This window comes from Balaenoptera ricei, chromosome 9, assembly GCF_028023285.1.
Source record: "Balaenoptera ricei isolate mBalRic1 chromosome 9, mBalRic1.hap2, whole genome shotgun sequence".
Taxonomy (NCBI): domain Eukaryota; kingdom Metazoa; phylum Chordata; class Mammalia; order Artiodactyla; family Balaenopteridae; genus Balaenoptera; species Balaenoptera ricei.
This window is the reverse complement of record NC_082647.1, coordinates 30,628,339-30,655,485: the sequence shown is the minus strand read 5'-3', so window position 1 is coordinate 30,655,485 and position 27,147 is coordinate 30,628,339. Positions and strand designations below refer to the sequence as shown.

General features: G+C 36.6%; 2 protein-coding genes across 2 annotated transcripts in view; both read left to right on the top strand.

The window, feature by feature from the left end:
* KCND2 (potassium voltage-gated channel subfamily D member 2) overlaps positions 1 to 27,147 on the top strand; it is a 476,238-nt gene that overhangs the window by 65,223 nt on the left and 383,868 nt on the right. The gene's annotated exons all lie outside the window — the stretch shown is intronic.
* Positions 2,920 to 3,333, top strand: LOC132371429 (large ribosomal subunit protein eL28-like). The gene has a single exon (XM_059932674.1). The coding sequence runs from the start codon at positions 2,920 to 2,922 to the stop codon at positions 3,331 to 3,333; it is 414 nt and encodes a 137-aa protein (XP_059788657.1).

Sequence of the window (27,147 nt, the reverse complement as noted above, 5' to 3'; positions counted from 1 at the left end):
CCAGTTTTAAAGAAGTCATTTGGTCTATTCAGTAAACATATATTTAAATGCACTAAAGGTTTTCTATACAGAGTTGAGTGTAATGAAGGGCACTAGTAGGCAAGAGACCTGGTTTCAGATTCTATCATTCCTACTGTCTTTAATTGCTGTAAAATATCAGGCAACATTAACTAACCTTGAATTTCAGTTGTCTCATTGCAAACTATGCAAAAGGTCCTCCATTACTGCAGTATTCAGGAATAGACTAGAAAATTATTATGGGAAAACATGTAGAAGAAACATAAACATCGCATACGTGACTGGATTATATGAGCTTTAAGGTTCTTCACAATTTTGAGACTCTATTATTCTGTATATAGAATTATTAATTATCATTTAGATGTATATTATCATCATATTTCAATTATAAAGGATAAATTTCCAATTCTCTTTAGAGCTCTGTGTGTTTGTGTGTGTGTGTGTGTGTAGGGTGTAGGTTTGATAAGCTTATACTTCATTATTTGATCCATTTATTATTTTATATATTAATTGAGCACATACCATGTGTTTACTATTCTAGGCACTAGGGTTACATTAGGGGAACACACATACACACAGACACACACAAAATATTTAGATAAGAGAAAGTAATAAATGCTATAGAAAACAAAGCAGAGCTAAGGAGAAGGGGGTCGGGTTGCATTTTTCACTTAAATGGTGAAAATTGATGTCATTGAGAAGATGTTATCTGAGCAAAGACTTGATGTAGTTCAGGGCCATAGGCAAGCACATATCTGGAGGACAGCATCCCAAGAAAGAGTTATGCTAGTGAAAGCCTTTAGAGCATAAGTATGTCTGGCGTGTTCAGTAAGGAGTTCAGGTGGCTGGAGGTGAATGAGTGAGGGAACAATTAGATCAGAAAGGAAGTGGAGCCTCATCTTGCAGTCACTATAGTGCCTTGTTGGTGCTTGTAATGGCTTGAGTTTCACTCTAAGAAGAGGAACTGGTAGAGGGTTTGGAGCAGAGGAGAGATTTGATATGATTTAGATTTGACAAGGATCACTGGCTGTTTTGTTGAAATCATTTGCACATAGATGGAAGCAGGAAAACCAGTTAAGAGATGATTTCAGTAATCACTGGAATAATAATCATGGCTTGGTATCAAGGTGGTAGCAATGAGAATTGTGAGAAATGATTAGGTTCTGGATATATTTTAAGATATTACAACAGGATTTCCCAAAAATTGGATATGGATGTGAGAAGGGAAAAATCTGGAATGAAGCCGAGATTTTTGTCTGAAAGCAACTGAAAGGATGGGTCATCCATTTAAATGAAAAAACAAAACAGACTGAGTGGAATAGGTTTGCAGGAGGAAGGGAATGAGAAGTTCAGTTTTGGACAAGTCAGTTGGAGATATCTATTTGGCAACTCAATGCATCTGGCAGGTAGGCAGTTGTGTATAGGAGTTTGAAGTTCAGAAAACATGTCTGGGCAAGAAGTTTAAATTTGGGTGACATTGTTGCTGTTATTAAAATGTATATGCTGATTGAGGCCACGGTGTAGTGGATGCAGACAGAGGAGAGGGAGAGAATAAAGGACTGAGATCTAGGGAACTCCAACATTAAGAGGTCTGGAAGAGCAGGAGAAACCAACAAAGAAGGTTGAGATGTAAAAATAATATTGTTAGAAGAGAATCAAGAGTGTGGAATCATGGAAGCAAAGTGAAGAAAATATGTCAAGGACAATATACTTGATGTTGATAAGTATGATAACTGAAAAGTGACCATTGGATTTAGCAATTTGGAGGTAATTGGTGATCTTGACATGAATAGTTTTGGTGTAATGATCAGGGGGAAAATCTGACTGGAGAGGATTAAGGAGCATTAGGAGAAATGGAATTGATATTACTGGGTATAGTCAAATATCTGAAGATATTTTGCTGCAGAAGGGAGAAGATAATCAGTTATAGCTGGTAGGTGAAATGGGGTTTAAAAGATGATTCTTTTAAAATGGGAGAAAAATAACATTTTTGCTGGTGGTGATTTTCTCTACTACATAATAAAAAATTAATAATGCAGAGAAAAGGGAATCAATTCTATTGTGCAGTTTCTTGGATAGGTGATGGAAATTGTATTTAGTGCACAAGGGAAGGTTTTAGACAGGAGTAAATAATCATTATCTCCAGAAACTTGAGAGGAAGCAAAGTATACGGGTTCAATTGTGGGTGAATACATGTCGCTGTGAGAGTTTCTGGAGATTCCTTTTAGTTGCTTCAGTTTTCTCAGTGGAGACAAAGCAAAGCCATCGACTGGGAGTATTAGGATGGAGGTGTTAGAAATTTAAGAAGAAAGGAGAAGGTATGAAATCGTCCTCAAGGAGAGTGGAAAGTACATGTACTAGTGAAATATAGTATGATTGTGGGCAGCCTTCAGAGTCCTCCAACACTTTTTCAAATTGAATTTTTGAAGTGAGATCATTCAGAGTTGCTGTGTGTTTCTACATGCATATTTAGCTGTACAAGTGTGGGTGTTGAAGAGAGTTAAATCCAAGCAGAACTGTAATTTTGCCTAGTGAAGGGAGTTGACGGACTGAGATGTGTTTCCTTCAATAGACTGAAGGTCCCAGTGGGCATATGACTGTTAGGGTTGAGATACTGGAGCAAATGAGCTGGAAAGAGAGGAGATGATGGTCAGAGAACTGAGGTTGCATGAAACAGAATTGTGAAAGTAAGGGCATTACTAACAATGAATAGGTCTAGAAATGGCCAGGCAGTTAATTGGCTGAGATAATAGGGAGGACAAGATATTTAGAGGGAAGGAGATTAAGCAATCAAGAGGCCACAGGTCAGGAAGGATCATATATGTATATATTGAAGTTGTCAATTAAATCAGGAGTCATGTTGGAGCGTATCCGGCCGCCGCCACGCGAGGAGCTGCCGCCATGTCAGCGCATCTGCAATGGATGATCAGGTGGAACTGCTCCAGCTTCTTGATCAAGAGAAGCAAGCAGACGTGTAGCACCGAGCCCAATAACCTGAAGGCCCGCAGCTCCTTCCGCTACAACAGGTTCGTTCACCGCCGGACTGTGGGCGTGGAGCCGGCGGCAGACGGCAAAGGGGTCGTGGTGGTCATGAAGTGGAGATCCAGCCAGCGAAAGGTAGCCGCTTCCTACATGCGGACCACCATCAACAAGAACGCCCGGGCGACCCTCAGCAGCATCCGGCACGTGATCCGAAAGAACAAGTACCGCCCAGATTTTCACGTGGCCGCCATCCGCAGAGCCAGCGCAGGCCTGCGCAGCCAGAAGCCTGTGATGGCGAAGAGAAAGCGGACTCGCCCCACCAAGGGCTCCTGAGCGATCTATCCACTTCCCCAATGCAATAAAGCTGTCAGCTGACTTGCCTAAAAAAAGAAAAAGAAAAAAAAAAAAGTCATGTTGGAAAGAGTGACCGTTAGGCCAGAGCTAAAATAGTTGGGAAACTTGGAGGAGTTAATTGCAAGGTCATTAAGTGACTTCAACAATGAAGAAAATGAGCAATATAAACTGATGACAGGAGATTAAAAGCCAGGATTTACAGGGAGGAGAGGAGAAAAATGGTATAGAAAGGATCATCTATAATGGAAGTGGACATCTTTCACTGTGACCTTTCATAAAAGGCGAACTCTTACATGAGTTTAAAAACTTTATTCTGTCTAGCATAGTGTTGAAACTCACTAAATAATTATAACTGTTTGAACTTTTATGTTGATATTTAGAATAGAGAAGTAAAGTACTTTAAACACAAAGTGTCGTGAAAAAGTACATAGATGAGAGATGCTAGAGAGAATTCTGTGTTAGAGAGAAAAAGTATGAAAGAATAAGGCAGGTGTGGGTTCCAGTCAGGGCTCTGCCATTTGTGAGGTGCATTCCTTCTTCATTAAGGTATTTCATCTCTGCAATGGGGATAAAAATAACTACCTCAAGGAGTTGTTGTGAGGGGTAAGTACAATGATTTATGTAAAGCACCTGGCACAGAATAAGCCTTCAATTAATGTTAGTTCCCTCCCTAAAAGTACAGATTCAAATATTGAACATATTTACAGGGTACTGTAACAAAGATAGACTTCTGAGGGAAATAATTTCTATTTCTGTCACCACTGATAAATGATTCATGAACTCATTCATACACCAACTGTGTGTTATTTCAGTGACTTGAGAATGTGTTCATGGACTCTTACAGATTTTCCTTTTTCAATTTCTAGCTTTATATTACTTATTATAGCACCTACAGAGAACAACAATCAGAAGAAAATCTGGCCATTATTCTCTTTCATAGTGAATACTAAAGTGTTAATTTTTTGTTTTACTTTTTAAAATTATGCAGATATATGATTAGCATGATCATTGAATAGTATGCAGTTTTTAAAAATAATTAAATATTTAGAATATTTTATGAATATGGAATGCATATTATTGAACGATGATAGTATAAATCTAAAGACAGTATGCATTTTCTATTAAAATATGCTCATGTTGAATGAATGTTATTAATTGTATTTGCTTATATACAGAATTTCAAAAAGCATTGAGATATATTCTCAGTCATTTATGGTCAATGAGGGAAGTAAAAAACGACCCAAGAAAAACAAGGATACCATATAAAGTTGTATATTGGGGCAGAGGCGGGAGCTTCATTCCATCCCTTCATTCATGGAGGTACTTAGGGCCTTTGTGATCACCTAGAAGCTTATAATCCTTATTGAATCCTCTGTGTACAGCCAGAAGAAAAGTACAAAGGAGGAAAGTGCATGAAAGATTTTAAAAGTTTTATAGGCCAGGCGGCAGAGTAGTTGAACGTTGTATTTGCCCACATGGCATTGGCCAGAACTAGTCATAAGGTTCACCCAGATGCAAAGAGGTTGGGCAATGCAGTCTAAACGTGTGGCAAGAAGTAGGATATGTGCTTGTGGATGAATTAGCTGCTCTATTCTGGAGTTGATGTATTACTAGATGTTAAATTAGAAGTTAGGTATGAATTCTGTGGTACTACAAAAATGTAGAAAATGGATAGGTCATTTTAAGCTGTCTGAGTACTAGATAGCCCGATAAATGCTTCACAGAAGATATGAACGATCCAGGTAGGCCTTGCAAAACTCAGGGTATTTGGTTTGTCAGGAAAGGGTCTGATATGTTTTTCAAGGAGCAAATAACAGTGAGAGTAGGAATAAACTTGCAGTATATTTCAGCGATGAAATTAGTCTGAGGGGGAAATTGGCTTTACTTACTAAGGCATAAGAAATCCTCATATATTGATTGAGTATGTAAGTTGGACCAGACTAATGTCTGTACTGGATACCAAGGTGAGAAATTGTGTGATTATTGAGAAGCCATATTTGCAACTATGTTGTATTGAAAGTAGTATAATGTTGACAATATACTTAATTAAGAAGTTCATAGCAAATGCAAGCATAATCTGCCATTCTACAGTTTGAATTTTTTATTTTATGTTAATCTGAATAAAGAACTATTTTAACATGATATTCAGGGTAGCTTCTTTTTATAGAAAGCATTGTATAAACTGATGAGTACTTATGCTTATTTCCAGGCAAGGGCTTAGCACCTCAACTATCATTCTAGACATAACTGATAGATCCATAATTTTAGACTTGGAAAGAACTTTTGAGGTAATCTAGTCCTAAGGAGTCAAAAGACTTTTCTAAAGCATCACAGTTTATCCTAAATCTAAATCTAGATATAGATCTCCTAAATTCTGCAGTTTAAGATTGTTATGAAGGAAATCATATTTTCTGTTGTCTTAATTATACCAACTAAAGTGTGCATATCTTACATAGAAAGGGTCTTCATTAGGTTGTCCTATTACTTTGAAAAATAGCTTAATTTAGCTGCAGTTTAAGGAAAAATAGAATAACTAATATGACACACAAGTGGATATACATTAGAAAACAAATTATGGAGAACAGACTATACCGCCTACTCAGAACTGAACCAGACAAGATAAAGCATATAAGAACAGATATTGCAGTAATGAGAGCGCAGCTGTTTAGGATTCTACGGAAATGTGGGAGACATTATTCATGGAACAAAGAAAAGAAACTAAAGACAACTTTGAAGCAGCACCTTCATATTTAGCCTTATATTGCATATTTTACATATTTTAATCATATCTCACTTCCTTCCAAAATAGACTTGAGATAGTTTATAACAAGATAATGTTACAGTAGCATGGATGCAAGGATAAGACAGGATGCGATATTGGTGTAATAATACCAGATTACTCATACTAGGTTACTAATGCTAGGGGTAAACTTTTATTTAGGACAAACTTTTGGCATTTTGTTTCTTGACATTCAAATCAAAAAAGAAAAACAAAATTATATTTTATTTTTTGGTAAAATAATATTTAGTAAAATGAAGGAGCAAGTGGACTTTTATCCCCCCCCCATAGTTCTGATCTCTAAGAGGAACTAATTTCTCAATTATTTAATAAGATGGTTTTACAAGAGTTAGCTTCACCATTATCCCGTAAATAAATACTAAACTTTTATTTCTTGCCTGGTTCTCTGCTGAGTTCTTGGGACACATAGCTGAAGGGGAAGCATCCTTACCCTTAAGGAGCTCACAGATAGTAAAAAGGTAATTGGGCAGTAAACTCAATAAATGAGTTACTTGTACTCCATAATGGTAGCCCACAGGAAAGAGTGTTCAGCACAGTCATAGAGAGAAGACCCCCCACAGGGTAAGAACTGTTGAATTGCTCTTAAAGTATGAATAGATCACAGATTAAAAGAGAAATGAGCAGAACTTTCTCTTATCTTAAAAAATGCATAATTTTATGCAGATATTTCTGAGAGAATCTTTGGAGAATGAAAACAGTATAGTTCAGATGCTTAAAATTTAGGAGAACTGGCTGGATAAAAAGTACTAAAATTTGAGGAATGAGCATTTGATCGATCCCTTCGACCCTATTTGAACACAGTTGGTCATATATTTTTCACCTGGCAGTATGCTTTTCTGCCACATAAATTGTAAGATTGAGACATTCCAAACTTTTTTTTTTACTAAAGTCTGGATTATTTTTAATTGTGGTACAATACATATTAAATTTATCATCTTAACCATTTTTAAGTGTGTAATTCAGTATTGTTAAATATATTTAAATTATTGCACAGCCAATCTCCAGAACCTTTTCATCCTGCAAAACAAACTCTATATCCATTAAACAACTCCTGCTAAATGCCCATCGACAGACGAATGGGTAAAGAAGACGTGGTACATATATACAATGGAATATTACCCAGCCATAAAAAGGAACGAAATTGGGTCATTTGTAGAGACGTGGATGGATCTAGAGACTGTCATACAGAGTGAAGTAAGTCAGAAAGAGAAAAACAAATATCGTATATTAACACATATATGTGGAATCTAGAAAAATGGTACAGATGAACCAGTTTGCAGAGCAGAAATAGAGACACATGTAGAGAACAAACTTATGGACACCAACGGGGGAAAGTGGCGGGGGGGTGGTGGTGGTGGGATGAATTGGGAGATTGGGATTGACGTATATACACTAATATGTATAAAACAGATAACTAATAAGAACCTGCTGTATAAAAAAATAAATTTAAAAAATTTAAACAACAACAACAACAACTCCCAGTTTTCCTCTCCTCCATTCCCTGGCAACTACCATTCTACTTTCTATGAATTTGACTACTCTAGGTCTCTCATGTAAGTGGAATCATACAATATTTTTTATTGGCTTATTTCTCGTAGCATAATGTCCTCAAAGTTCAGCCATGTGGTCAGAATCTCCTTCCTTTAAAGGCCGAATAATATTCTATTGTATGTATATACCACATTTTATTTAACCATTCATACATCCATGGACATTTCTACCTTTTAACTGGTATGAATATTGCTGCTATGAACATACATGTACAGATATCTCTTAGAGACCCTACTTTCAGTTCATTTGGATATATACCCAGAAATGGAATTGCTGGATATATGGTAATTCTATTTTTAATTTTTTGAAGAATCACTATACTGTTTTCCATAGTGGCTGCACCATTTTACATTTCCACTAGCAGTGCAGAAGAGTTCCAATTTCTCCACATTCTCCCTAACATTGATTATTTTATGTTTTTCTGATCGTAGCCATCCTGACGGATATAAGTGGTATCTCATTGTGGTTTTGATTTGCATTTTTCCAACAATTAGTGATGTTGAGCATGTTTTCATATGCTCCATGTTTTCATATTTGTAATCTTCTGTGAAAAAAATGTCGATTCAAGTTCTTTGCCCATTTTTTAATTGAGTTATTTGGGGTTTTTGTTGTTGTTGTTGGTTTTAGTTCTCTATATATTCTAAATATTAACAGCTTTTAGATATATGATTTGCAAATATTTTCCACCATTCTTTAGGTTGCCTTTTCACTCTGTTGATTGTGTCACTCAAAATGTTTTTTGAAAAAAATCAGAGGAAATCCAGTAGTTGAGATGTTAATGGAATAGGGAAGAAGAGTCTTTGTCCTGGAAGGAAAATGAGAGTGTGAGTCACTAATTAATTCTATTTTAAAATATTAGTTGTTAATGCTTCTCTTGACAAGGCTGAGATTATGGCTTTCAAGTCCATAAACCCAGAACAGATTATGTTGCCCCATGCCATATTTAATAAGAATGAAAAGATAATTTCAACTGTAAAATTTTAACTTTTCCAAATATGAGAAAAATGTATATTTATTATGAAAGTAAGTAGTTTCTTCAGAATTTTCTGCCTTTATCTCTCTTTTTCTCATCTCTCTTTCTCAATCTCTCTTCTTCTCTGTTTCTGTCTTTCTCTCTCTAAATTTCTTTATACTGCTCCTGCCTGACTGGTGCCTTGGTCTCTCTATTATGTAATCTAGCACACTGTCTTGATGAAAATGTGAGAGAAACTTCTTTTAGATATTTCACTGACTGATATGAGCATTATTAATTAGAGCTGTCATTTCTGTTGTACGTGCTAAGTGCTATTTTTGCTCTGCTCTGGAAAAAGAGGAGGATATGAGAGGTTATTTCCTACATAGTTCTTTCCCTCAAAGACATAGTTCAGTGGGGAAATGTGAGGCAGTAAAACTGGATGAAATATGTTTGTGGCCTTCAGTGTCCCATGACTATTTTTCATTGAAACTATAGTATGAGTGACATTTACTCAAGTAGTTAAGTCCAAATCTTTACATTGTTTTGAATAAGTTGTTTCTAAGAGGGTTTAAACTCAAAAATGTTAACTAGCATCTATATGATCTGTTGCTTTGAAGATTTTCCAAGCCTTTTTATTGGTCTTCCAATAAATAGTTCTTAAACTCATTATCAGGGTCTTCCTGCCCTTAAAATACTCAAGTAGTCCTAACAGGTTTTGGGCTGTGTATATACAGTTATGAAAACAAAGAGGCCTCATTCTTTTTTTTTTTTTTAATTAATTTATTTATTTATATTTATTGTTTGGCTGTGTTGGGTCTTCGTTTCTGTGCGAGGGCTTTCTCTAGTTGCGGCGAGCAGGGGCCACTCTTAATCACGGTGCGTGGGCCTCTCACTATCGCGGCTTCTCTTGTTGTGGAGCACAGGCTCCAGACGCGCGGGCTCAGTGGTTGTGGCTCATGGGCTTAGTCGCTCCGCGGCATGTGGGATCTTCCCAGACCAGGGCTCGAACCCATGTCCTCTGCATTGGCAGGCAGATTCTTAACCACTGCGCCACCAGGGAAGCCCAAAGAGGCCTCATTCTTACCCAGCTTTTTAACTTCTGCATCTGGGCCCTTCACTTATGTGGATTTGCAAACTCAGCAGCAACTGCATTAAGGAGCTGAGTAAGCTCAAGAAGGAAGCTCTCATGTTTGACACTAAAAAGTACATTTTCTACATGAAGATAAATAGGAAATTATTGAACACTATAATGCTGCCTCTTTGATTTCAAACATGGGGAAGATTTCTCTTAGGTGTCCTACACACCACCATTCTACAGAATGAAGTGATTGTTACAGATGAGTCTGGCCACAGTTTTCCTCCTGTTATGGATTGAATGTTTGTGTCCCCCCCTCCCCAGAATTCCTCTGTTGGAATCCTAACTCTCAAGGGGATTGGTATTAGGAGGTGGGGCATTTGGGAGGTGATTAGATCTTGATGGCAGAGCCCTTATAAAAAGATACCCCGAAGAACTAGTTTGCCCCTTCCACCACGTGAGGTTACATCTAGAAGGTGCCATCTCTGAACCAGAAGGCAGGCTCTCACCAGATAACGAGTGAACTGTGAGAAATAAATTTTTGTTGTAATAATACCACCCCGTCTGTGGTATTTGGTTATAGCAGCCTGAACAGACTAAGACACCTCCCTAAACGGGCTAACAGAGGCACGGCTTCTGGGGATGCTGGCAGCTCTTGGAGGTCTTTCTGAATCGAACTTTAAGAAGCCATTGCTGATTGTGTTACTAAAGCCTCTAATGATTATTTTGTTGTTCAAATGATATTAAAAGATTGAAAAGGCTATCAATTTAGAACCAAACAAAGTGGGCTCATGTGCCTTGACAAAGATAATAAATATCTTGCGAGATAAAGGTCAGGTCTTATCTGAGTCAGGAGTTTAGCACTAACCATTTGTGTACATGCAAGGTAGCTGAGACATAGTTCCTCTGACATAAACAGAGATCAGAGCAGCCAGCCTGCTCTATCCTCCATAAAACCTGATCAAAACATACCTCACAACCTCATTGTGAGTAAATGCAGTCCCCTAGATCCAGCATTCTTTCTAACAAAGAATATGAAAGACCAAAGTGACAGGGTCCTATCTTTCTGCACCTTAATAGATGTGCTTTAGCCATTATTAAAAGTATGTTTAGGGATTAATCATATCTGTACTTCTTAGAAATATAAGATTGTATATGTCTGAGTTTATGTGTATTAACTGTTGCTTCTTAATTCCTGTAGTTTATTATAATATCCTTAGAAGGCAGATGCCATGCCTTACTCATCGGCATATCACTGGCAGTAGAGTAGGACTTGAACATGCATAGCCTGCCTAGAGGGCCCATAATAATATACCAAATACTCAATAAATATTTGTTGAATATGTGAATAAACAAGTTGACATATATATTTGTTCTATAGGTTCCAAAAAATAATTTTAATTGACCCACTCTAGAATGGGTATCATTCCACTCTGTTAACATCTCACCATGTCTCCCATTTATAGGAGGCTTATACTACTTGCCATTACCTCTTTCTCAATCCTCTTAAGAGATTTAATTTTGTCCTTTTGCATCCACCTAAGGAAGACTCACCACGCTTTCCTGATGCTTCTCAGGGATTAATTAGATGAACATCTCAAGTGGTGTGGGAAATATGAGACCATCATCATCACCACCATCATCACCAACACCACCATCACCGTATCATGTATGAGCTACTCCCCCACCCCACACACATGATGCTTTCCTAGGGAATGTGATCATTTTAATAGTGTCTTTCTGAATTTAATGCACCTACCTTCGATGTTTATCCCCATGAGGTAACTATGAGTAAAATAGCCTGAAGTGCAGCCACTAGTCTCAGATAGTATCCTTGGATGGATTTTCATTGTGGAAATACTTGATTTTGTTGGTCTTTTTTTTTTTTGGAGTGCATAGTTGCTATGCTGGTTACTCAAATTTGCCCTGCTGTTAAACCTTTCTCAAGGACTCTCACTATCTATAAAGAGGAGCTTTTGAACTTCTGTATTATTGAAGGTACCATCCAAGTTAATTTATTCAACAAATGTTTCTGAGCAGCTATTATAGCCCAGATACTGTTCTATATACTTTATGTATCACTGAACAAACCCTGCAAAGACTCTGGCCCTCTTAGGGGGTTTAATTTTATTATTATTTTTTATTTTAAATTTTATTTATCATTTATGTTATTGTTTTTCTGTCTTTTATTCCTTTTAGTCTGTAGTTCATTACAGACTTCATAAGAACAATGGGATCTTAATGTTATTTATTATTCCTTCCATCAAGTGCTTTTTTAGTTCCTTTACAAATGCGATAACAGTAATTGAATTAATATTATTAATTAATTATAATTATTAATATAATTAATTATATATTTGACAGGTAGATAACACTATATTGTATATGAATTTGTCTCCATTATTTAATGGATAAGAATTTTGATAACTTGATATAACATGATTTTACAGATTTTGCAGGTATATACAATAATATCGTTTTATGAGGTTACTTTATCAGTGTTTATAAAAACTACTAAGTTATTAAAGTTTTCATCTGTTACCATTAAATGAGGTGCTCTAAGTGTTCCATTCAAGAAAACAGACATCATTTTTATTGAGTGAGCATAGTTCATTTTCTCAACCAGTTTATTTCATTAAATTGCAGAATCTCATGCTAATACAATGTTAAGATTGCAGATTTCAACCTTCATAACTCAAGAGAGTGAAAAGTTAGAGTTTTAATAACAACATTAATTTCTTTACATTTCTTATGCCTTATAATAAACATTTAGAACACTAACCAGCAATAGTGGAATTATATATAATCAATGTCGGACAAGTTAATGTTACTAAGAGGATCTTAACTTTCATATTCTCTGATTTGTTTTTAAATTTACAGCTTTAACAGTGCAGTAATGGAAAGATTTTGCATTTAATTTTCTAATTTTTCTGAAGCAGACAAGAACAGATAATAAAGGTAGAAAAGTTGATAATGATTATTTCAGCATGATGACTATTTTATTAGATAATTTAGAGACAATCCTGTGAATTTTTAATCAGTGTGTTTGATTTCAGAATGTTTATGTTTATAATATGTCCATGTTATTTCTTACCTCAACTCCTTAGGAAATCTCAACTTAGGGACAGATTTCTATTCACATGATAGCCTGTAGCTGAACACCTTTTAAAATATACTGCAAGTAAAATTAATTGTCAAGTCCTAAATTGTGGTCCCAATCATACTTATATTTTGACAAATACTGGTTTAAGCAATATACACCCAGGTCCACTATATGTATTTAACTGTTAAATCACATAAACTTGTAACACCACAAAAATGAATCAAATAAAAATCTACCTTAAACTGGTATATCCCTAGTAAATGTTGTTGTAAAGATATTTAAATGTAGTTATTTTAAAAAATGGCTTTTTATTATTGATAGAGAGTAATGGCTTCAAATTATATTTTATATAAAAATCTTGTGAATTAGCTATATCAAATATGCAAATTATTATGATGGAAAAGCCATAATTTTTTAGAAAACATTTTTATGTATTATACATTACATATCATATAAACTTTATTTTATATTGCCTATTACAGTTTACATTTTATGTTACATATGTTGTTTTTAAATGTATATTCATAGTACATATCATATCATTTTATATATATTCTGTATCATATGTATACTTTTTAAAATTTACTCAGTTTAAATTGGATTACCTAAAAAATTGGGAGAATGCATACACACATACACACACACATAAACAAACAAAATCCAAGATTATGATTATCACAGACTCTCTCTAAGCCCCCTGCAGTGTTGGCAACAAACACAAGGTAGACCATGAAGAAGCATGTAGCAAAATTGACACTGTGATTTAATGATCTTATTTATTGGCTCTTGTTTAGAGGTCAGGTACTTGCATTCAGGGTTGTGGATTTCATGACTTTAATTTTCAAAGTTTAGATAAATATACACTTGGTAGGCAGTTGTCTTCATTGTATGATCTGATATATTCCAAAAAGTTTCATGCTGAAAAATATATCTCCACCTGTCTGCCATGGACCCAGCCAACTCCTGGTACCATATTCTCTGTCATCTTCTGTATCAGTGGTTATTAACCTTGTCTGGTTCATAGACCTCATTTGAGAATGTGAAGAAAGCAAAAGACATTCTTCTCTTCAACATGCATACATGATATTCACTAAAAATTACATACAATTTAATGAGTTTTATAGACCCACCCTACCCTTCCTCAAGCCAATCAATGGGCATGTTAAGACTTGCTCTTACAAGTTTTTAGAAGACATGTGTTTTAAAAATGGCTTAGGATTTTACCAATTGAGGACGATGTGTCAGCAGGTCAATCCTAGTATATAACTTAACTTGTATGTGTTTATATATTACAGTATATTTTCATCTGGTAATTAGGTAGAATCTTCAAGAATTGAGACATATGACAAAAAATTCGAAGTCTACACTTGTAGATAATTCAGAGAACACTTTGCAGTCATTAACTGATAATTATTAAGCATCAACTATGTTTCATACGCTGTGCTATGCCCTGGGATAAAGTGAAGATAAGGTAAAGTTTCTAACTTCAAGGAGATCATAGTCTAGGAGTGAGAAAGACATGTCGGATAATGTTTACAATAAAATTGGGAGAATTTTAAGGAGGGAATTGACAAAATAATAATCCTTGACATTCATTACTGACTCGCTAGATGTCAGGCTATGTGATAACACTCTCTATGAATTCATCTAGATAACACTCTGTGTGAATTATCTCATTCTGTCTTTGCAACCATATGTGATAAATACTTTTACTAATTTTGTCTTTTACAAAGGCAAAAGTATAACAGAGAGAGCTTGAGTAATTTGCCAAGGTCACTCAGCTGAGAAGTGGCAGAGGAGGAATTGAGGGCAGTATGTGTGACACAGAGCCTCTGTTTCTCCATATTGCATCATCAAAATTTGCTTTTTCAAAGGCTAACTTTAGTAGGAGAGTAGAGAATGCGTAGGAGGAGAAGGAGATTAGGGGAAGAAAACTGGTTATAGGGCAGTTTTTTGAGATGCTAAAGGCTTGAACTAACTCAGTCTTAATAGTGTTGGACAGAAATGAATAAATGTAAGAGATCGGACTTGGTGACTAATTAGATATAAAGGGTTACAGAGAAAAACAATCACGAGTGACTCCCAGGTCTTTAGCTTGAGTGACTTGTGTAATGATGGTGTCAGAGACAGGAAATGAAAGAGGAACAGCTTGAGGGAAAAGGAAGAAATATGATCAATAATCAGTTAAGAGCCTTGAAAGAGCAGTGCCTATAAGACATCTAGTGGACCCTTGAACATATGGGTCTAGAGCTCAAGAAAGGGTTTTGAGCTTGTGCAGGGTGCTCAAATTGTGCTCCATACCCCCCTAGGGGTCTCTTAGATACTCTTAGGAAATCCATGGGGTCAAACCTTCTAAATACCATTCAAAGACTGTATTTGCCTTTTTCACAGTATTGATATTTGCACTGATGCTGCAAAAGCAATACTGAATAGAGATGCCTTAGCACAAATGAAGGCAGGGATACCAAATTTTCATATTCTTCATCACCACATTTTCACTGTTTAAAAATAAAGAGCCAGTTTCAGTTAAGAATGTGGAAGTGGTAAAAGTTATTAATCTTATTAAATTTCAACCTTTGAGGGTTTTAATATTTAAATATTTTGTGTGATGAAATGGTAAATATTCACAGAGCACTTCTGCTTCAAACAAAATACTCTTGGTTGTCTCAAGAAGAAACACTTGTGCACTTGCTCAAGTGGCAAACTGAAGTAGCCACTTTTTTCAATGCAATACCATTTTTTTTGAAAGAACAATTGACATGCCTCCTATGATTATTCAGATGTGGGTGTTTGGTAGACATTTGCTCAAAAATGTGAGGTGAGCCTGTCATAGCCACTACTATGAGTTTTCCAGCTTCCTAATACTTAGAGACTTTTATGATAAGGTGGGGGCTATGTTGAAAATGTGTTTTTTTATATATATGGTATATAATGTGGCAGCATTTGAAAAGTGAGTATAACTCAGGGAACTATATTTCACAAATGTTCAGTGCAGGATGTTACAAAATTATGCACGGGCAAAAGATCCATTCAAAGCGCAAAATAGAGGAATGGATTTTAATGTAAGAGAATATGGAAACTTCATTGATGGGCTTTCAGATTCCACCTTGCAACTACTTTTAGAAACTGCCGCTAGTCAAGATTTGGTATAGTATCAAAGAAGAATATCCACAGTTATCTGAGAATGCTATTAAAATGCACCACCCTTTCCCAAATATATATCTTTGTTAGGCGGAATTGTCTTCATATGTTTCAACCAAAAGAACATATCTTAACAGATTGAATACAAAAGCAGGTAGGAGAATCCAACTCTTTTCTATTAAACTGGTCATTAAAGAGATTTGCAAAAAATGCAAAACAAAAAGGCACTCTTTCAATTCATTTTAGAAAGTATAGTTATTTTTAATGATAAAGATGTTATTTATGTGAACAAATAATGAGTTTATTATTGCTTTTTTAAAGTAATAAAATGTTTAAATTCAAAAGTTAGAGTGCATTGGTTGATTTGGAAGTGGCTTCTCCCTCAGTTGTAATGGAAAAGATAAAGCCCAGACACTTGCCATTCCCTGAGGTTTATTTTAGATAAAGTGTGGTCCTTTGCATACGATGTCCATTGCATAAATGTGTATACACACACATACACATAAAGAATCATGTACTAATGAGATGCTTATTTGATATACACAGATATGCCTTAAGGGACTTTTTATTTTGCTTTAGTAACTTTAATTAGAAATATTCTAGAGAGAACTCATAACATTTTATATATTAGATATACCTTTTGTAAACTATAATATTCTTTAGTTTTTGCAAGTATCCAAAATATGTTCAAATGGATAATATTAAGACATATTTTTGGAAGGAATGGAAAAATCATCAAGTCAATATCCTAGTAAACTTAATCATTCTTCTTAAACTTTATCCATCCAAACAACCAAGAAGTGACCCTCTCTGCCTTGCTTGCTTGTTTATTGAAGCTCACTGGCATACATGTATCTTCTAGTAGGAAATTCATGCAGCAGAAACCACACCTTTATCAATTTTTATCATTATTTGTAATTTCTGAGGAACTTCTACTTAATAGTATTTCTAAATCCTCCATGAAAATTTCTTACAATAAATGAAAATATCTCTATCACTTCAGCAAATTTGCATAATTACTTTGTACTTAGCTACTTGGAGAACATTGTGTTTTTGTTTTTCCTAAATTCGTACAGTAAGGGAGCTTTTAAAATGTTATATTTTAGAGGTAAGAGCTCCTAGGATATCAAATAACTCATTTAGATGAGGAAAAGTTATGAGAAAGGGCAAACCAGTCTCAATGGGAGTATGAATTCTGTGATTCCTATGTGTTAACCTTGAACTGAGGGGGGGCACCTAATTCTTTATGCCAACTCCATATCAGTGATGCTCTAATGGAAAACTGCTGAGATGTTACACGCTCCCTGAGCAGACGGAATGCCATCCCTGGTGATTATATAATTATAACATTTTTTACGAAGCCATGAAATAATGTGTGCTCCCAGAGGTACGCCGTTAACATCATACAAACTATAATTACACTGCTGAGAGTAGCTCCTTTAAGGATGACAGCAAATAGTAGGCTCTATCTTTATAAACAAAACATCTTAAGACATTGTAATGGCAATCCTACATCCTAGATGAATATTTTGAATGACCACAGGTCCTACAGTAGTGAATCATGACAATAGGTAAGAAATGAGAGGATCATAAAATTGAAATTCTGTTGCCATGACTTAATTGAAAACAGGTGATCAGAGTAGAGGACCACCCCCCCGCCCCCTCCCGTCCCCCCCCACCCCCCCTCGCCCCCTGCCAGTGTGGCTGGCTCAGTGTTTGGGTATAACCAGTTGTGGAATTTTGAAAAGCCATAGTTTTGGTAAAGTCAAGAAATAACTGAAATGGAAGCAGGAAAAAAAAAATCATGATTTTCATTCCCACATCCTCCCTTGCTGTCAGCTCCTTTTGGGCTTGTCATATTTTCTTATCCAGCGTAGACTAAGAATCTAATATTTCTCATTCTCTCTGTATATTCTTTTATTTTGGCCACACTCTCCAGACTGGTCTCAAGCTCCATGTGAATCCAATCATTCTCTTTTATGTTATTTGCAGGCTAGTTAGCAGTGCTGGAAAGAACTATGTGCCCCTGTGGATAGCTATCTATAAAAAGTTAGGGTAACAGACTGCGCTGTGCTTTTCAGTACTGCCTTGTCCATAGTAAGCTCTTTATTTTTTTGTCCTCTGTACTTCACCTGCATCTATCAGACCTCTCATAATACATTTACCGCCTTTTGTCAGGTTTTTCCCTACCTTATTCTTTTTCTAATTGTACTATGTAAAATTGTCAAAATAGCCAATGTTTATTAAGCAAGTGTCACCAGAAATTAGAGTCAATGCTTAACAATTTCTTTTAACTCTAATAATACTGAAAGTTAAGTGTTATTATTATCCAATTTTTAAATGATTAAACTGAAGGCCAACCTACACAGTTATTAATTGGAGGAGCCAGGATTCAAAGTCAGGGTTTTATGATTCCTAAGTCAAAATCATTTCCATTACAATGCGCTCTTCCTGTTTTATACTGGGATTCTTAAGTGATTTTAACGCTCCTATCCTAGCAGTAGTTTAAATCTTCCATAAAGAGTGCTTTCCTCTATAAGAATCTGAAATTCACTCATTCGTGTATACAAACATTTAATCATCTAACATTATTGCAACAAATCAAATATCCTGAGCAGTATAAGAGATTTCTTAAAAATTGGATAATTTTATTTCCTGCCCTGCAGAGTATCGAAGTCAAATAAGGGAGATATGAAAAGTATTCAGTAAATACAGGTAGTGTATTAGTTTTCCAGGGCTGCCATAACAAAATACCACAAACTGGGTGCCTTAAACAAAAGAAATTTCCCTCTCACAGTTCTGTAGGCTGTCCGTCCAAGATCAAGGTGTGTGCAGGTTTGGTTTCTCCTGAGGCCTGTCTCCTCAGCTTGCAGACAGCTGCCTCTTTGCCAGTGTTCTCACATGGGCTTTCCCCCATGTATGTGCTCCTGGTATCTCCCACTCTTATAAGGACGCCAGTTCTAGGATTAGGGCCCCACCCGTTGACCTCATTTAACTTTAATTACCTTTTTTAAAGGCTTTATCTCTAAATACGGTCACATTGTTGGGGAGAGAGAAGTTGGGCTTCAGCAGATGAATTTTGGGAAGACATAATTCAGTGTATAACAGGCAGCAAATATGATAATTGTCACCAGTGAGTTTTTAAAAAAATACCGTGGACGTTTAGAAAATTGGGAGTTAAGTATAGTACGGATGGAGGTGATCGTGACACATATGCTGGAGAAAAGGAGATACAAACTAGAACTTAAGTGGATAATTATAATCTGAAGAAAATTTGACACAGGAGAAACAGTACTTCTTATGATGGAAACTGACTGTGAGAGCAAAGTTACTTCTCTAGGGATTAGCGAGGTATGTATAACTGGTGTATACAACAGGTTTTAGAAGATATGCCAGTACAGATGGTGATGGCTTTGAAAAATCCTCTCAGAGTTGGCATTAGGATAGTCCTTCTTCATCCATAGCAAAATCTAGCAGACTTCGGGTGTTTTGTTTCAAATATCAATACATAATCCAAATTGGATTGATTCAAAGCTAAAATGATCTGTTGGTGGTAGATGAGGTAAATAATTACCGTCGTTGCACTGAGTTCAGACTTTTCATTTTAGTGCTGTAATGCTTGCAATTTAAGGTTTCATTTTGTCTTTCCTGCATTATCTCATTCTTTCTCCCTCATGAACCCTGAGTTTCTACTAGCTCAATATCAGCAGTAGCCTTAATTTATAGGCCCTGTATCTAAGTCTGTCCTTATGCATTTACTCATCAGTTTATCTTACTTGAAGCATTCCACCCAACTCCTCTTCATTATTTTAATTGTTTTGTAAAGGCTGTCTTTAAGTCCAGCTTGCAGAGGGGTAAGCCTTGCTTGAGGTTTGTAAGCAGTGAATTCCTAAACTATGTTTAGGGAAGCATTTGATAATATGCTAGCTATCTTGCATATAACTTTGGATGTTCCATGCAGGTAAAATTTCGTCTCACTGTTAGAAGCAAGGATCTCATTTGGGGCCTCTGCATTGCATTGTGCATACAGCATATACATTGTAAACTTTTTTGACTACAACAGCAGGGTCTATTCTGTGGCATAGGTCAGATACCTAAAAAGAGAGAGAGAAAGAGACCCTCACTAGCCACAGGTGGCATTCATTCATTGCTCCTTAGTGTTTCATCTTTCCCATTATGCTTCATGAGGGGTTAGTAGTGGTATTTTACAAACTGGAATAAATAATCAGGTTATGATAGTCAGTGCTTCCTATAATGGAACATATTGAGCTCTGTCTGAAGCCTACCTTATGAATGGCAACTTTGGAAAAGATTCTATACCCTGTGCTTAAATAATTTCTTGAATTTTCTGACAATAAAGGCGCCCTTCCTCTCTTCGTAACAACACACATTCTGCCCATTAAAAGTAAAGTTGTTTAGACAATATGTGGGAGGAGGGGAAATTGTTTTATATTTGCCTCTCTGGTGACCTTCTGAACATACCGTGGCTTGTACCACCACCAGCGTAGGCCACAAAGTGTTTGACGTCTCCGAGCGTTTCAGATATTATGAGATCTCATGATATTTTAAGATCTTATGTATCTTCACAATGTTAAGTACCCATACAAATTAAAAAATATAACAAGTTACATCTATTTTGTATAAATGGCAAGGTAAATTTTAATTCTCATTGTTCCCTTATCTTTTCTGTAAAAATAAGTGCCAGTATAAATAAGGGAGGGAGACTTTAAGAACATCTTCTTTGATAATGAAAAGTGCTTAGTTTGGGAACAAGTTCTGCATCATAAAAGCTTTTAACCAGAGAATCTAAGTGTGGAAATTATGTAAATATGGCCTCTTCCTCTGGGGGCAGTATAACTCTCCATGCAGAATTCCAGGTAGGCTACTGAGAAAGATGGTAATGATTACTCCCACCAGCTCATTTTCACTATGTCAATTCGATACATTTTACTGACCTTTATTATGTATCAAATCTCTGATAGGTTTTGCAGGGAGAGGGCAAAGAGGTACCTGTCTTGATTTCAAAGAGCTATATAACGTTATCTTTTGGTCTAATAATTTTTCTGACCAAAGATTTCCAAGGACCTTCTAATAGAGATAAAGTTTATCAAAGTCATCTCCACCTACCCTTCATTTTACTGTGTGTGCTATACTCTTGTCACATTATGTCATACTTTAATCTCTGATCTGGAAGCTTTTGAAAACCATCAGATTTAAAAGTTACAAGAATTTAACAGAATATACCCAAGCCCTGTATAAAGATGATGCCTTTGTGCTTTAAATGTATAACCATTATTTGGCTTTATATGACATTCACTTTGAAAGTAGACTGAGTGGCTCTAAATAAATTTTTAATTAAGCATCTGATTTAGATGATTTGGGACAGAGTGAAGCTTAATTTCTTTTCCCTGTCTCATTAACCCTTTTTTCCATATCCTTTCTTCATTAAAGGAAATGTGATTTGGTGCTTACCTCTCAATATTGATGCTATTATTGCATATATTTCAATTTAAACAAAACTTAAATTTTAGATACAAGAAAACAATAAATGGGACACAAATAAAATTCACAATTTTCAAAAAATGGAAATGGCTTTTAATCCATTTTACTTCATCAAAGCCTTAAAATGATGTGTTCATTTTGTTTTTCTTTTTCTTTTCCCACTTTGTGTTATTTATGAGCCTACTGTCTGTAAGCAACAGGTAAAATTCTTTTAAAACATTTGTGCAGACAATGTCATATGTCTTTGTTTAAATAAAATTAAGTTCAGCTCAAATACTCACTCTTTTTCTATAGACACACGTATTGGTAGGACTCTCAATATTGGACATTTATTGTGGCAGGAGAATCCACGCTTGTCTGTGTGACTACATACGGGTTTGGTGGTGCTTACATGAATCCCCAAAGTGGTCCCTCTCTTTTGACTTGCACAGTAGCCTTTATTCCTACAGGTTGAAAGTTACTGTAACCCAAGTGTACAGTGAATGCCTGAATTAAACCTTGAAACCAAGGGCTGCTTAATGAGTTGCCTTTAGCCCATCCTATCCTAAAAATTTTCCTGTCTCGCTTTGGAAAACAAAATAAAAATCTCTTTCTCACTCCTTCGTATAAGCAGAGCTCAGTGCCTAGAAATAATTTCTTACTGCATTCTGGAAGATGAGACAGATTCCCTTTTGTTCCCTAATGAATATAGCTTAGAAATAATACATAAGTTAATCTCTCAGTAGATTATCTGCCTGCATTAAATTTCCAATAAATCACCTTCCTGTGCTTATTAAAAGGACAATTTGTAAAAGGCATTGATTCGGGGTGGAGACTTGGGATTTGAGGCGTTCAGGACAGATGAGAAGAATGAGAAACACCACCACACGGTGAGTGAGTTGCATGTTAAGTATGTGTTTGAAAAGGAGAGAGCCGTGATCGAAGACTGAAAAGCAGAAAGGCAAAATCAGAAGTGGTTGAAAACACAGCTTTGACAATTGCACATACTGATTTGCTATAATCGCATTAATCCCTATTTGGCTCATTAATGTAATGAGAGAACCTGGTTGAAAGGAAGTTTCAAAATAAGTTCTAATTCTATTTTAAAGATTTTTGTGTGGCTGTCTATTTAATTACCTTAAGGAAGTCTAGTCTATTTCTACACTGTCGAAGCTAAGTAGAAGGATGTACAGTTCCCGAAGAATCTAGTACCTTCTTTGCGAATCCAGTAAACATTATGGCTGTGTGAGGATTTCCTGAAAAAGATATAGAAAGTATGGCTGAAAAATGATAACCAAACCAATAACATTCCATTTTATATAACTATAGGAGGTTATAATTAAAGCAACACAGTATTACCTACCTGCGTGGTATTTAGTCTGTCATTTATTTTCATTTGATCCCAAATTCTTCCAGATGAAATTATAACTAAACCTGTAGTAGAATAAAGTGCTGCTGTAAAATCTTAAGAAAAATTTTTTCTGAATTATGATAGTCCAGCACTCTCTCCATAAATAATTTTTTGGAACTATTGTAATGTCATGGTTTTTATATAGCCCAACTCTACTCATTTAAATGTCTTTAAAAGTTAAAGGTTACATTTTTTTCTGGTTTCAATCCCAGGCCATCTTATTGGTGCAAATCATTTATCTGCTTGACGTTTTGCAATCCATAGTCCTATTCATCTTGAGGTTAACTGAAGGTCTGAACAGGCATAGAAAAAGAAGGAAAAGAAAAAGTTTTGTTTTCAAGGCCAGGAAAGTGGTGACCCTATGCTAATGGTCTGGTATTTAATTATATTTCCAAGTGAAAATATGTAAATAGACTGTGAATGCTGCAGCATGTGAATAATGGCAAAAGCAGGAAATCAACTGAGAATCCGTGTGCTCTAATAGCTTACAGGATCTCTGGGTTCTAGCTCTAGCTCTGTAATAACTAGACGACTGACCTTTTGAAAGTCATTTATCCTCCCTGGGCTTAAGCTTCCTCAAGTATAAAATAAGAGGTTGCCGTAGATTCTGCATAAGTTTCCTAAAAGTCATTAATTCTCTGACATAGGCTATATATTATATGGCTTCCTATCAGAATCAGTTCAACAACGAAATATACTTTATCTTTGGAAATTACACAATATATTTTCTGCTTTTCTACTGAACACTACCGTAGGTTGGACCAATGGTGAACAGAAGCAGGAAAGGTACCAGCAGAATATTTTCCCAATAAATTATTAATTGGGAGATAGGGAGGGGGAGGAGCGAAAGGGGAGAAGAGAGTTGTTTTTTAGGGTGACTCTGATATAAATCCTTGAGTGCCTAGTAAATCTCTCAGACTACATATGCGCAAACTTAAACTTCTGATCTTTTGCACAAAATCTCCTCTAGCTACATCTTCACTATCTCAGTTAATGGAAAACCATGTCCTTCCAATTTCCAGGTGAAACATCTTGGAGCATCCTTGATTCCAAGCTCTTTCTCATATCCCACATGTTATCTAAGACTTTACGTTCTAAATTTATCTGAAAGCAGCCGCTTCACATCACTACTGCACTGGCCAGAGCCATTGTCGTAGCTTACCTCCATCACCCTACCATCCACTTAACCGGAATCTCTGCTCAACCCTTACTGCATTCAGTGGCCAGAGTTTTCTTGTCAAAACCTGAGTTTGATCATGTTACTTCTCTACTCAGAGATGTGTAATAGCTTCCCATTTGAAACAGAATAAAATCCAAAGTCTTTATAATAGTCAGTGTAGCTTTACATAGTCTTCTCCCATCCTGGCAGTCTTCCCTGACATCTCCTTACTTTTCTGCCCCTCTGATATGTCTCCTCCAGCTGTTTCTCTTGCTCACTTTGCCTCAGCCTCATTGGCCTTTTTACTGCTTTTCTTATTCCTGGAGCACGTGAGGGGCCTTTGTACTCACTGTTCCTTTGCCTGGAACACTTTTTCCCAGATATCCACTTGGCTAACTGCATCACCTCCTTCAAGATTCTGCATTATCATGCTACTGAATCCTGCACCTTGGTCTGCTTGTTCACTGATGCATCCCAAGCATCTAGAACAGTTCCTGGCACAGAGTAGATACTCAGGGAATACGTGTTGAATATATTAATCTTAGGTGCTATATTTCTACCACTGGAACTTGTCTAACTTTCTTAGTTGCTAATCTCATCCACGGTGTGTCCAGTTTATAAATTCAACCCTGATATCAGCTTCGTACTTTGTTTTGCCAGGTTCTTTAAGGGGGACTTCACCATTGCCCAGTGTGCCATCTACAACGATGTACTAAATGTTCTCCAGAAGGAAGCTTGGTTTAGTAAATGGAGGCATTTTTGATATTCAGGTTTCTCTGGAGAAAAGCAGTGAGAAAAAGAGATCAGCTTTCAAAGTAAAACCATCCACAGACTGAGACACTCCTTAAGGCTTGGATAAGTTGAGGTGATGACAAGAGAACAGAGATTGTAAGAAGCAAAATAGAAAAGTTACAAACTATTACAAAGAACATATTGGCATGCACATTTGATATTGTCGACAAAGGTATAAAACTAGGCACTTAAAGATATAACAAGGTGGTGATGCTATGACAAAGCTAAGGTAAAATTCACAGCTGTTGCTTCTCTCTTCATATTTAGCTTTGAGATAGGAAGGAAGGAATGAAGGAAGGAAGGAAAGTAGGTGCTAATTCAAGAGTACTAACTGACAAAGCCTGCTTTTGAGATGTGTCCTGAGCCAAGGAATCACTTTTAGACATGGGAAGCAAGAGTTCAAGGCTAGGTAGACAAGTCAAGACCAGGTATCATTTCAGACTGTAGCGATCCAGCAGGTTTCATAACGGGTCAAGACCCTAGAGACTAAGAAGACTGAAAGGCCTGGTACAACATAGGCCGAAGGTCAGTGTATCAGCTAGAGATCCTGTTCCTCTTTTCAGTCTCTACTCAGAGAGCTCAGAAGAGTGTGTTTGCCTCTATTGTGGCCATGGGTTTAGTCAGTGCCCCTCACAATCCTGCCTTCACCTGAGGAAGGTAAGGGCAGAGGTGCTAGGCCTGTAGGGGATGAATGCAGAGATGAAAAAAATACTGGCATGTCAATTGTTCAATTACTTAATACTTTTTGATGGGCATGGTTAAGGCTACAGAAAAAGAAGGAAATGGAAAAATGTACCTGCAAGAAAAGAAAAATGAGTTTTTTTTCTAACTGGATGCTCATGTTCTAAATAGAAGCTCTATGCACAGTATTAATGTAAATTTCTTTAAGTATGACAAACAGGTGTTTAGGTGAAGAATCATATATGTGTTAAAAACAAGTTGTAAATAAGACAGTTTTGGTGATCATCACTGTGATAGTTAACATCTCCTTCTAAAGTGCCTCTGGGACAGCCCAGCCCAGGAGACTTTGCAGGCTGCAGACAGAGCATGGCATGGCTACAAGGTGAGCGACAAGTCAGGAACCTGGGCAGGCATGGGTAGAAAGGATTGAACTAACCACTGTTACCAAGCCTCAGACATGGTAAACTGCGAAAAGCTGCCTTTGGCCCCATAACCAGGGCTGAAAAGAAATCAGGCAGCAGAACTGAGAGAATTCAGTAGTGGGCCTTTTGTGAAGAGTTATCACCTGGGCTTCCCTTGGTCTGTTTTGGTTGGCTCTACTGGTGGATAAGTTTGTGTGAAGAGGATGAGTCGCTGGGGGTGGCCCCACCTGCTTCCACTCTACGGCCACACCGACCCTTCTACAGGGTTCTGAACACCTTCTCCAGCCTAATGGGAACATAGGCCACACACCCACATCCATGCAGATTCTAGAAACCTCCCAGAGTACACATCTGTGTGTCCAGGCAGGACCACTATGCTTGATTCTATATGACATTGTGTCTACGTGAAAGAGGAGTCCAGAGTCACATCCTGGCTCCTCAAATCTTTTAGATGGTAAACTGAGTGAAGGCCAGCAGGAGGAGGGGGTAACCCTTAGAAATATTGGTAGGTTTAAGTCACATGAAGTTCTGGTCAGAACTTCATTGGTTTAATTTCCATGCGGACTGGTTCTCAGACACTTTCTAATGAGATGGACCGAAGGACCCTCATGGAACATTCCTCCTAGGACTCCCTGCCATCACCTGTCTGCTGAATTCTACCCTCCGTGAAGGCCCCACTCAGTTCTCACCTACCTAGTGAAGCCTTCTCCAAATATTTGCTTCTAGAGGAGACTCAGCCTGTCCCACGCCCTTGGCAATAGTCACATGTGCTTTCAAAAGAAGTATTATGGCCTTTGTTTTTTCTCCTAGTACAATGCTCCGCACATAGTAGGTGCTCAATTAGTATCTGTTGATCTGTTTTGTTTTTGTTTTCATGGGTATTTTCGGGTTTTGCATTAACAGTCAATAGTACCACATTGATTTAGCCCCTAAAGTGTCAGAAAATTTAGATGTGGTTTGTGGTATAAAGTGATTGCTATTCAGCACAAATTAGAGCTTTTTATTCTAACTCCAGTAAATAGGGCTTGTGTGTTTAAAAAAATATATTTTTAGTTTGCAATGTGTGATTACATAATGGAGGCCTAGTAATTTTTTTTCATTAATATTCATTTCACTTAGCAGTTCCTTTCTGTGTCTTTGTTTCTGATTCAAGCTGTGGTTCAATTTATTAAAATGACATTCCTTTAAAAGAAGTTCTGTAGCAGACTTTTAAACTGGCATT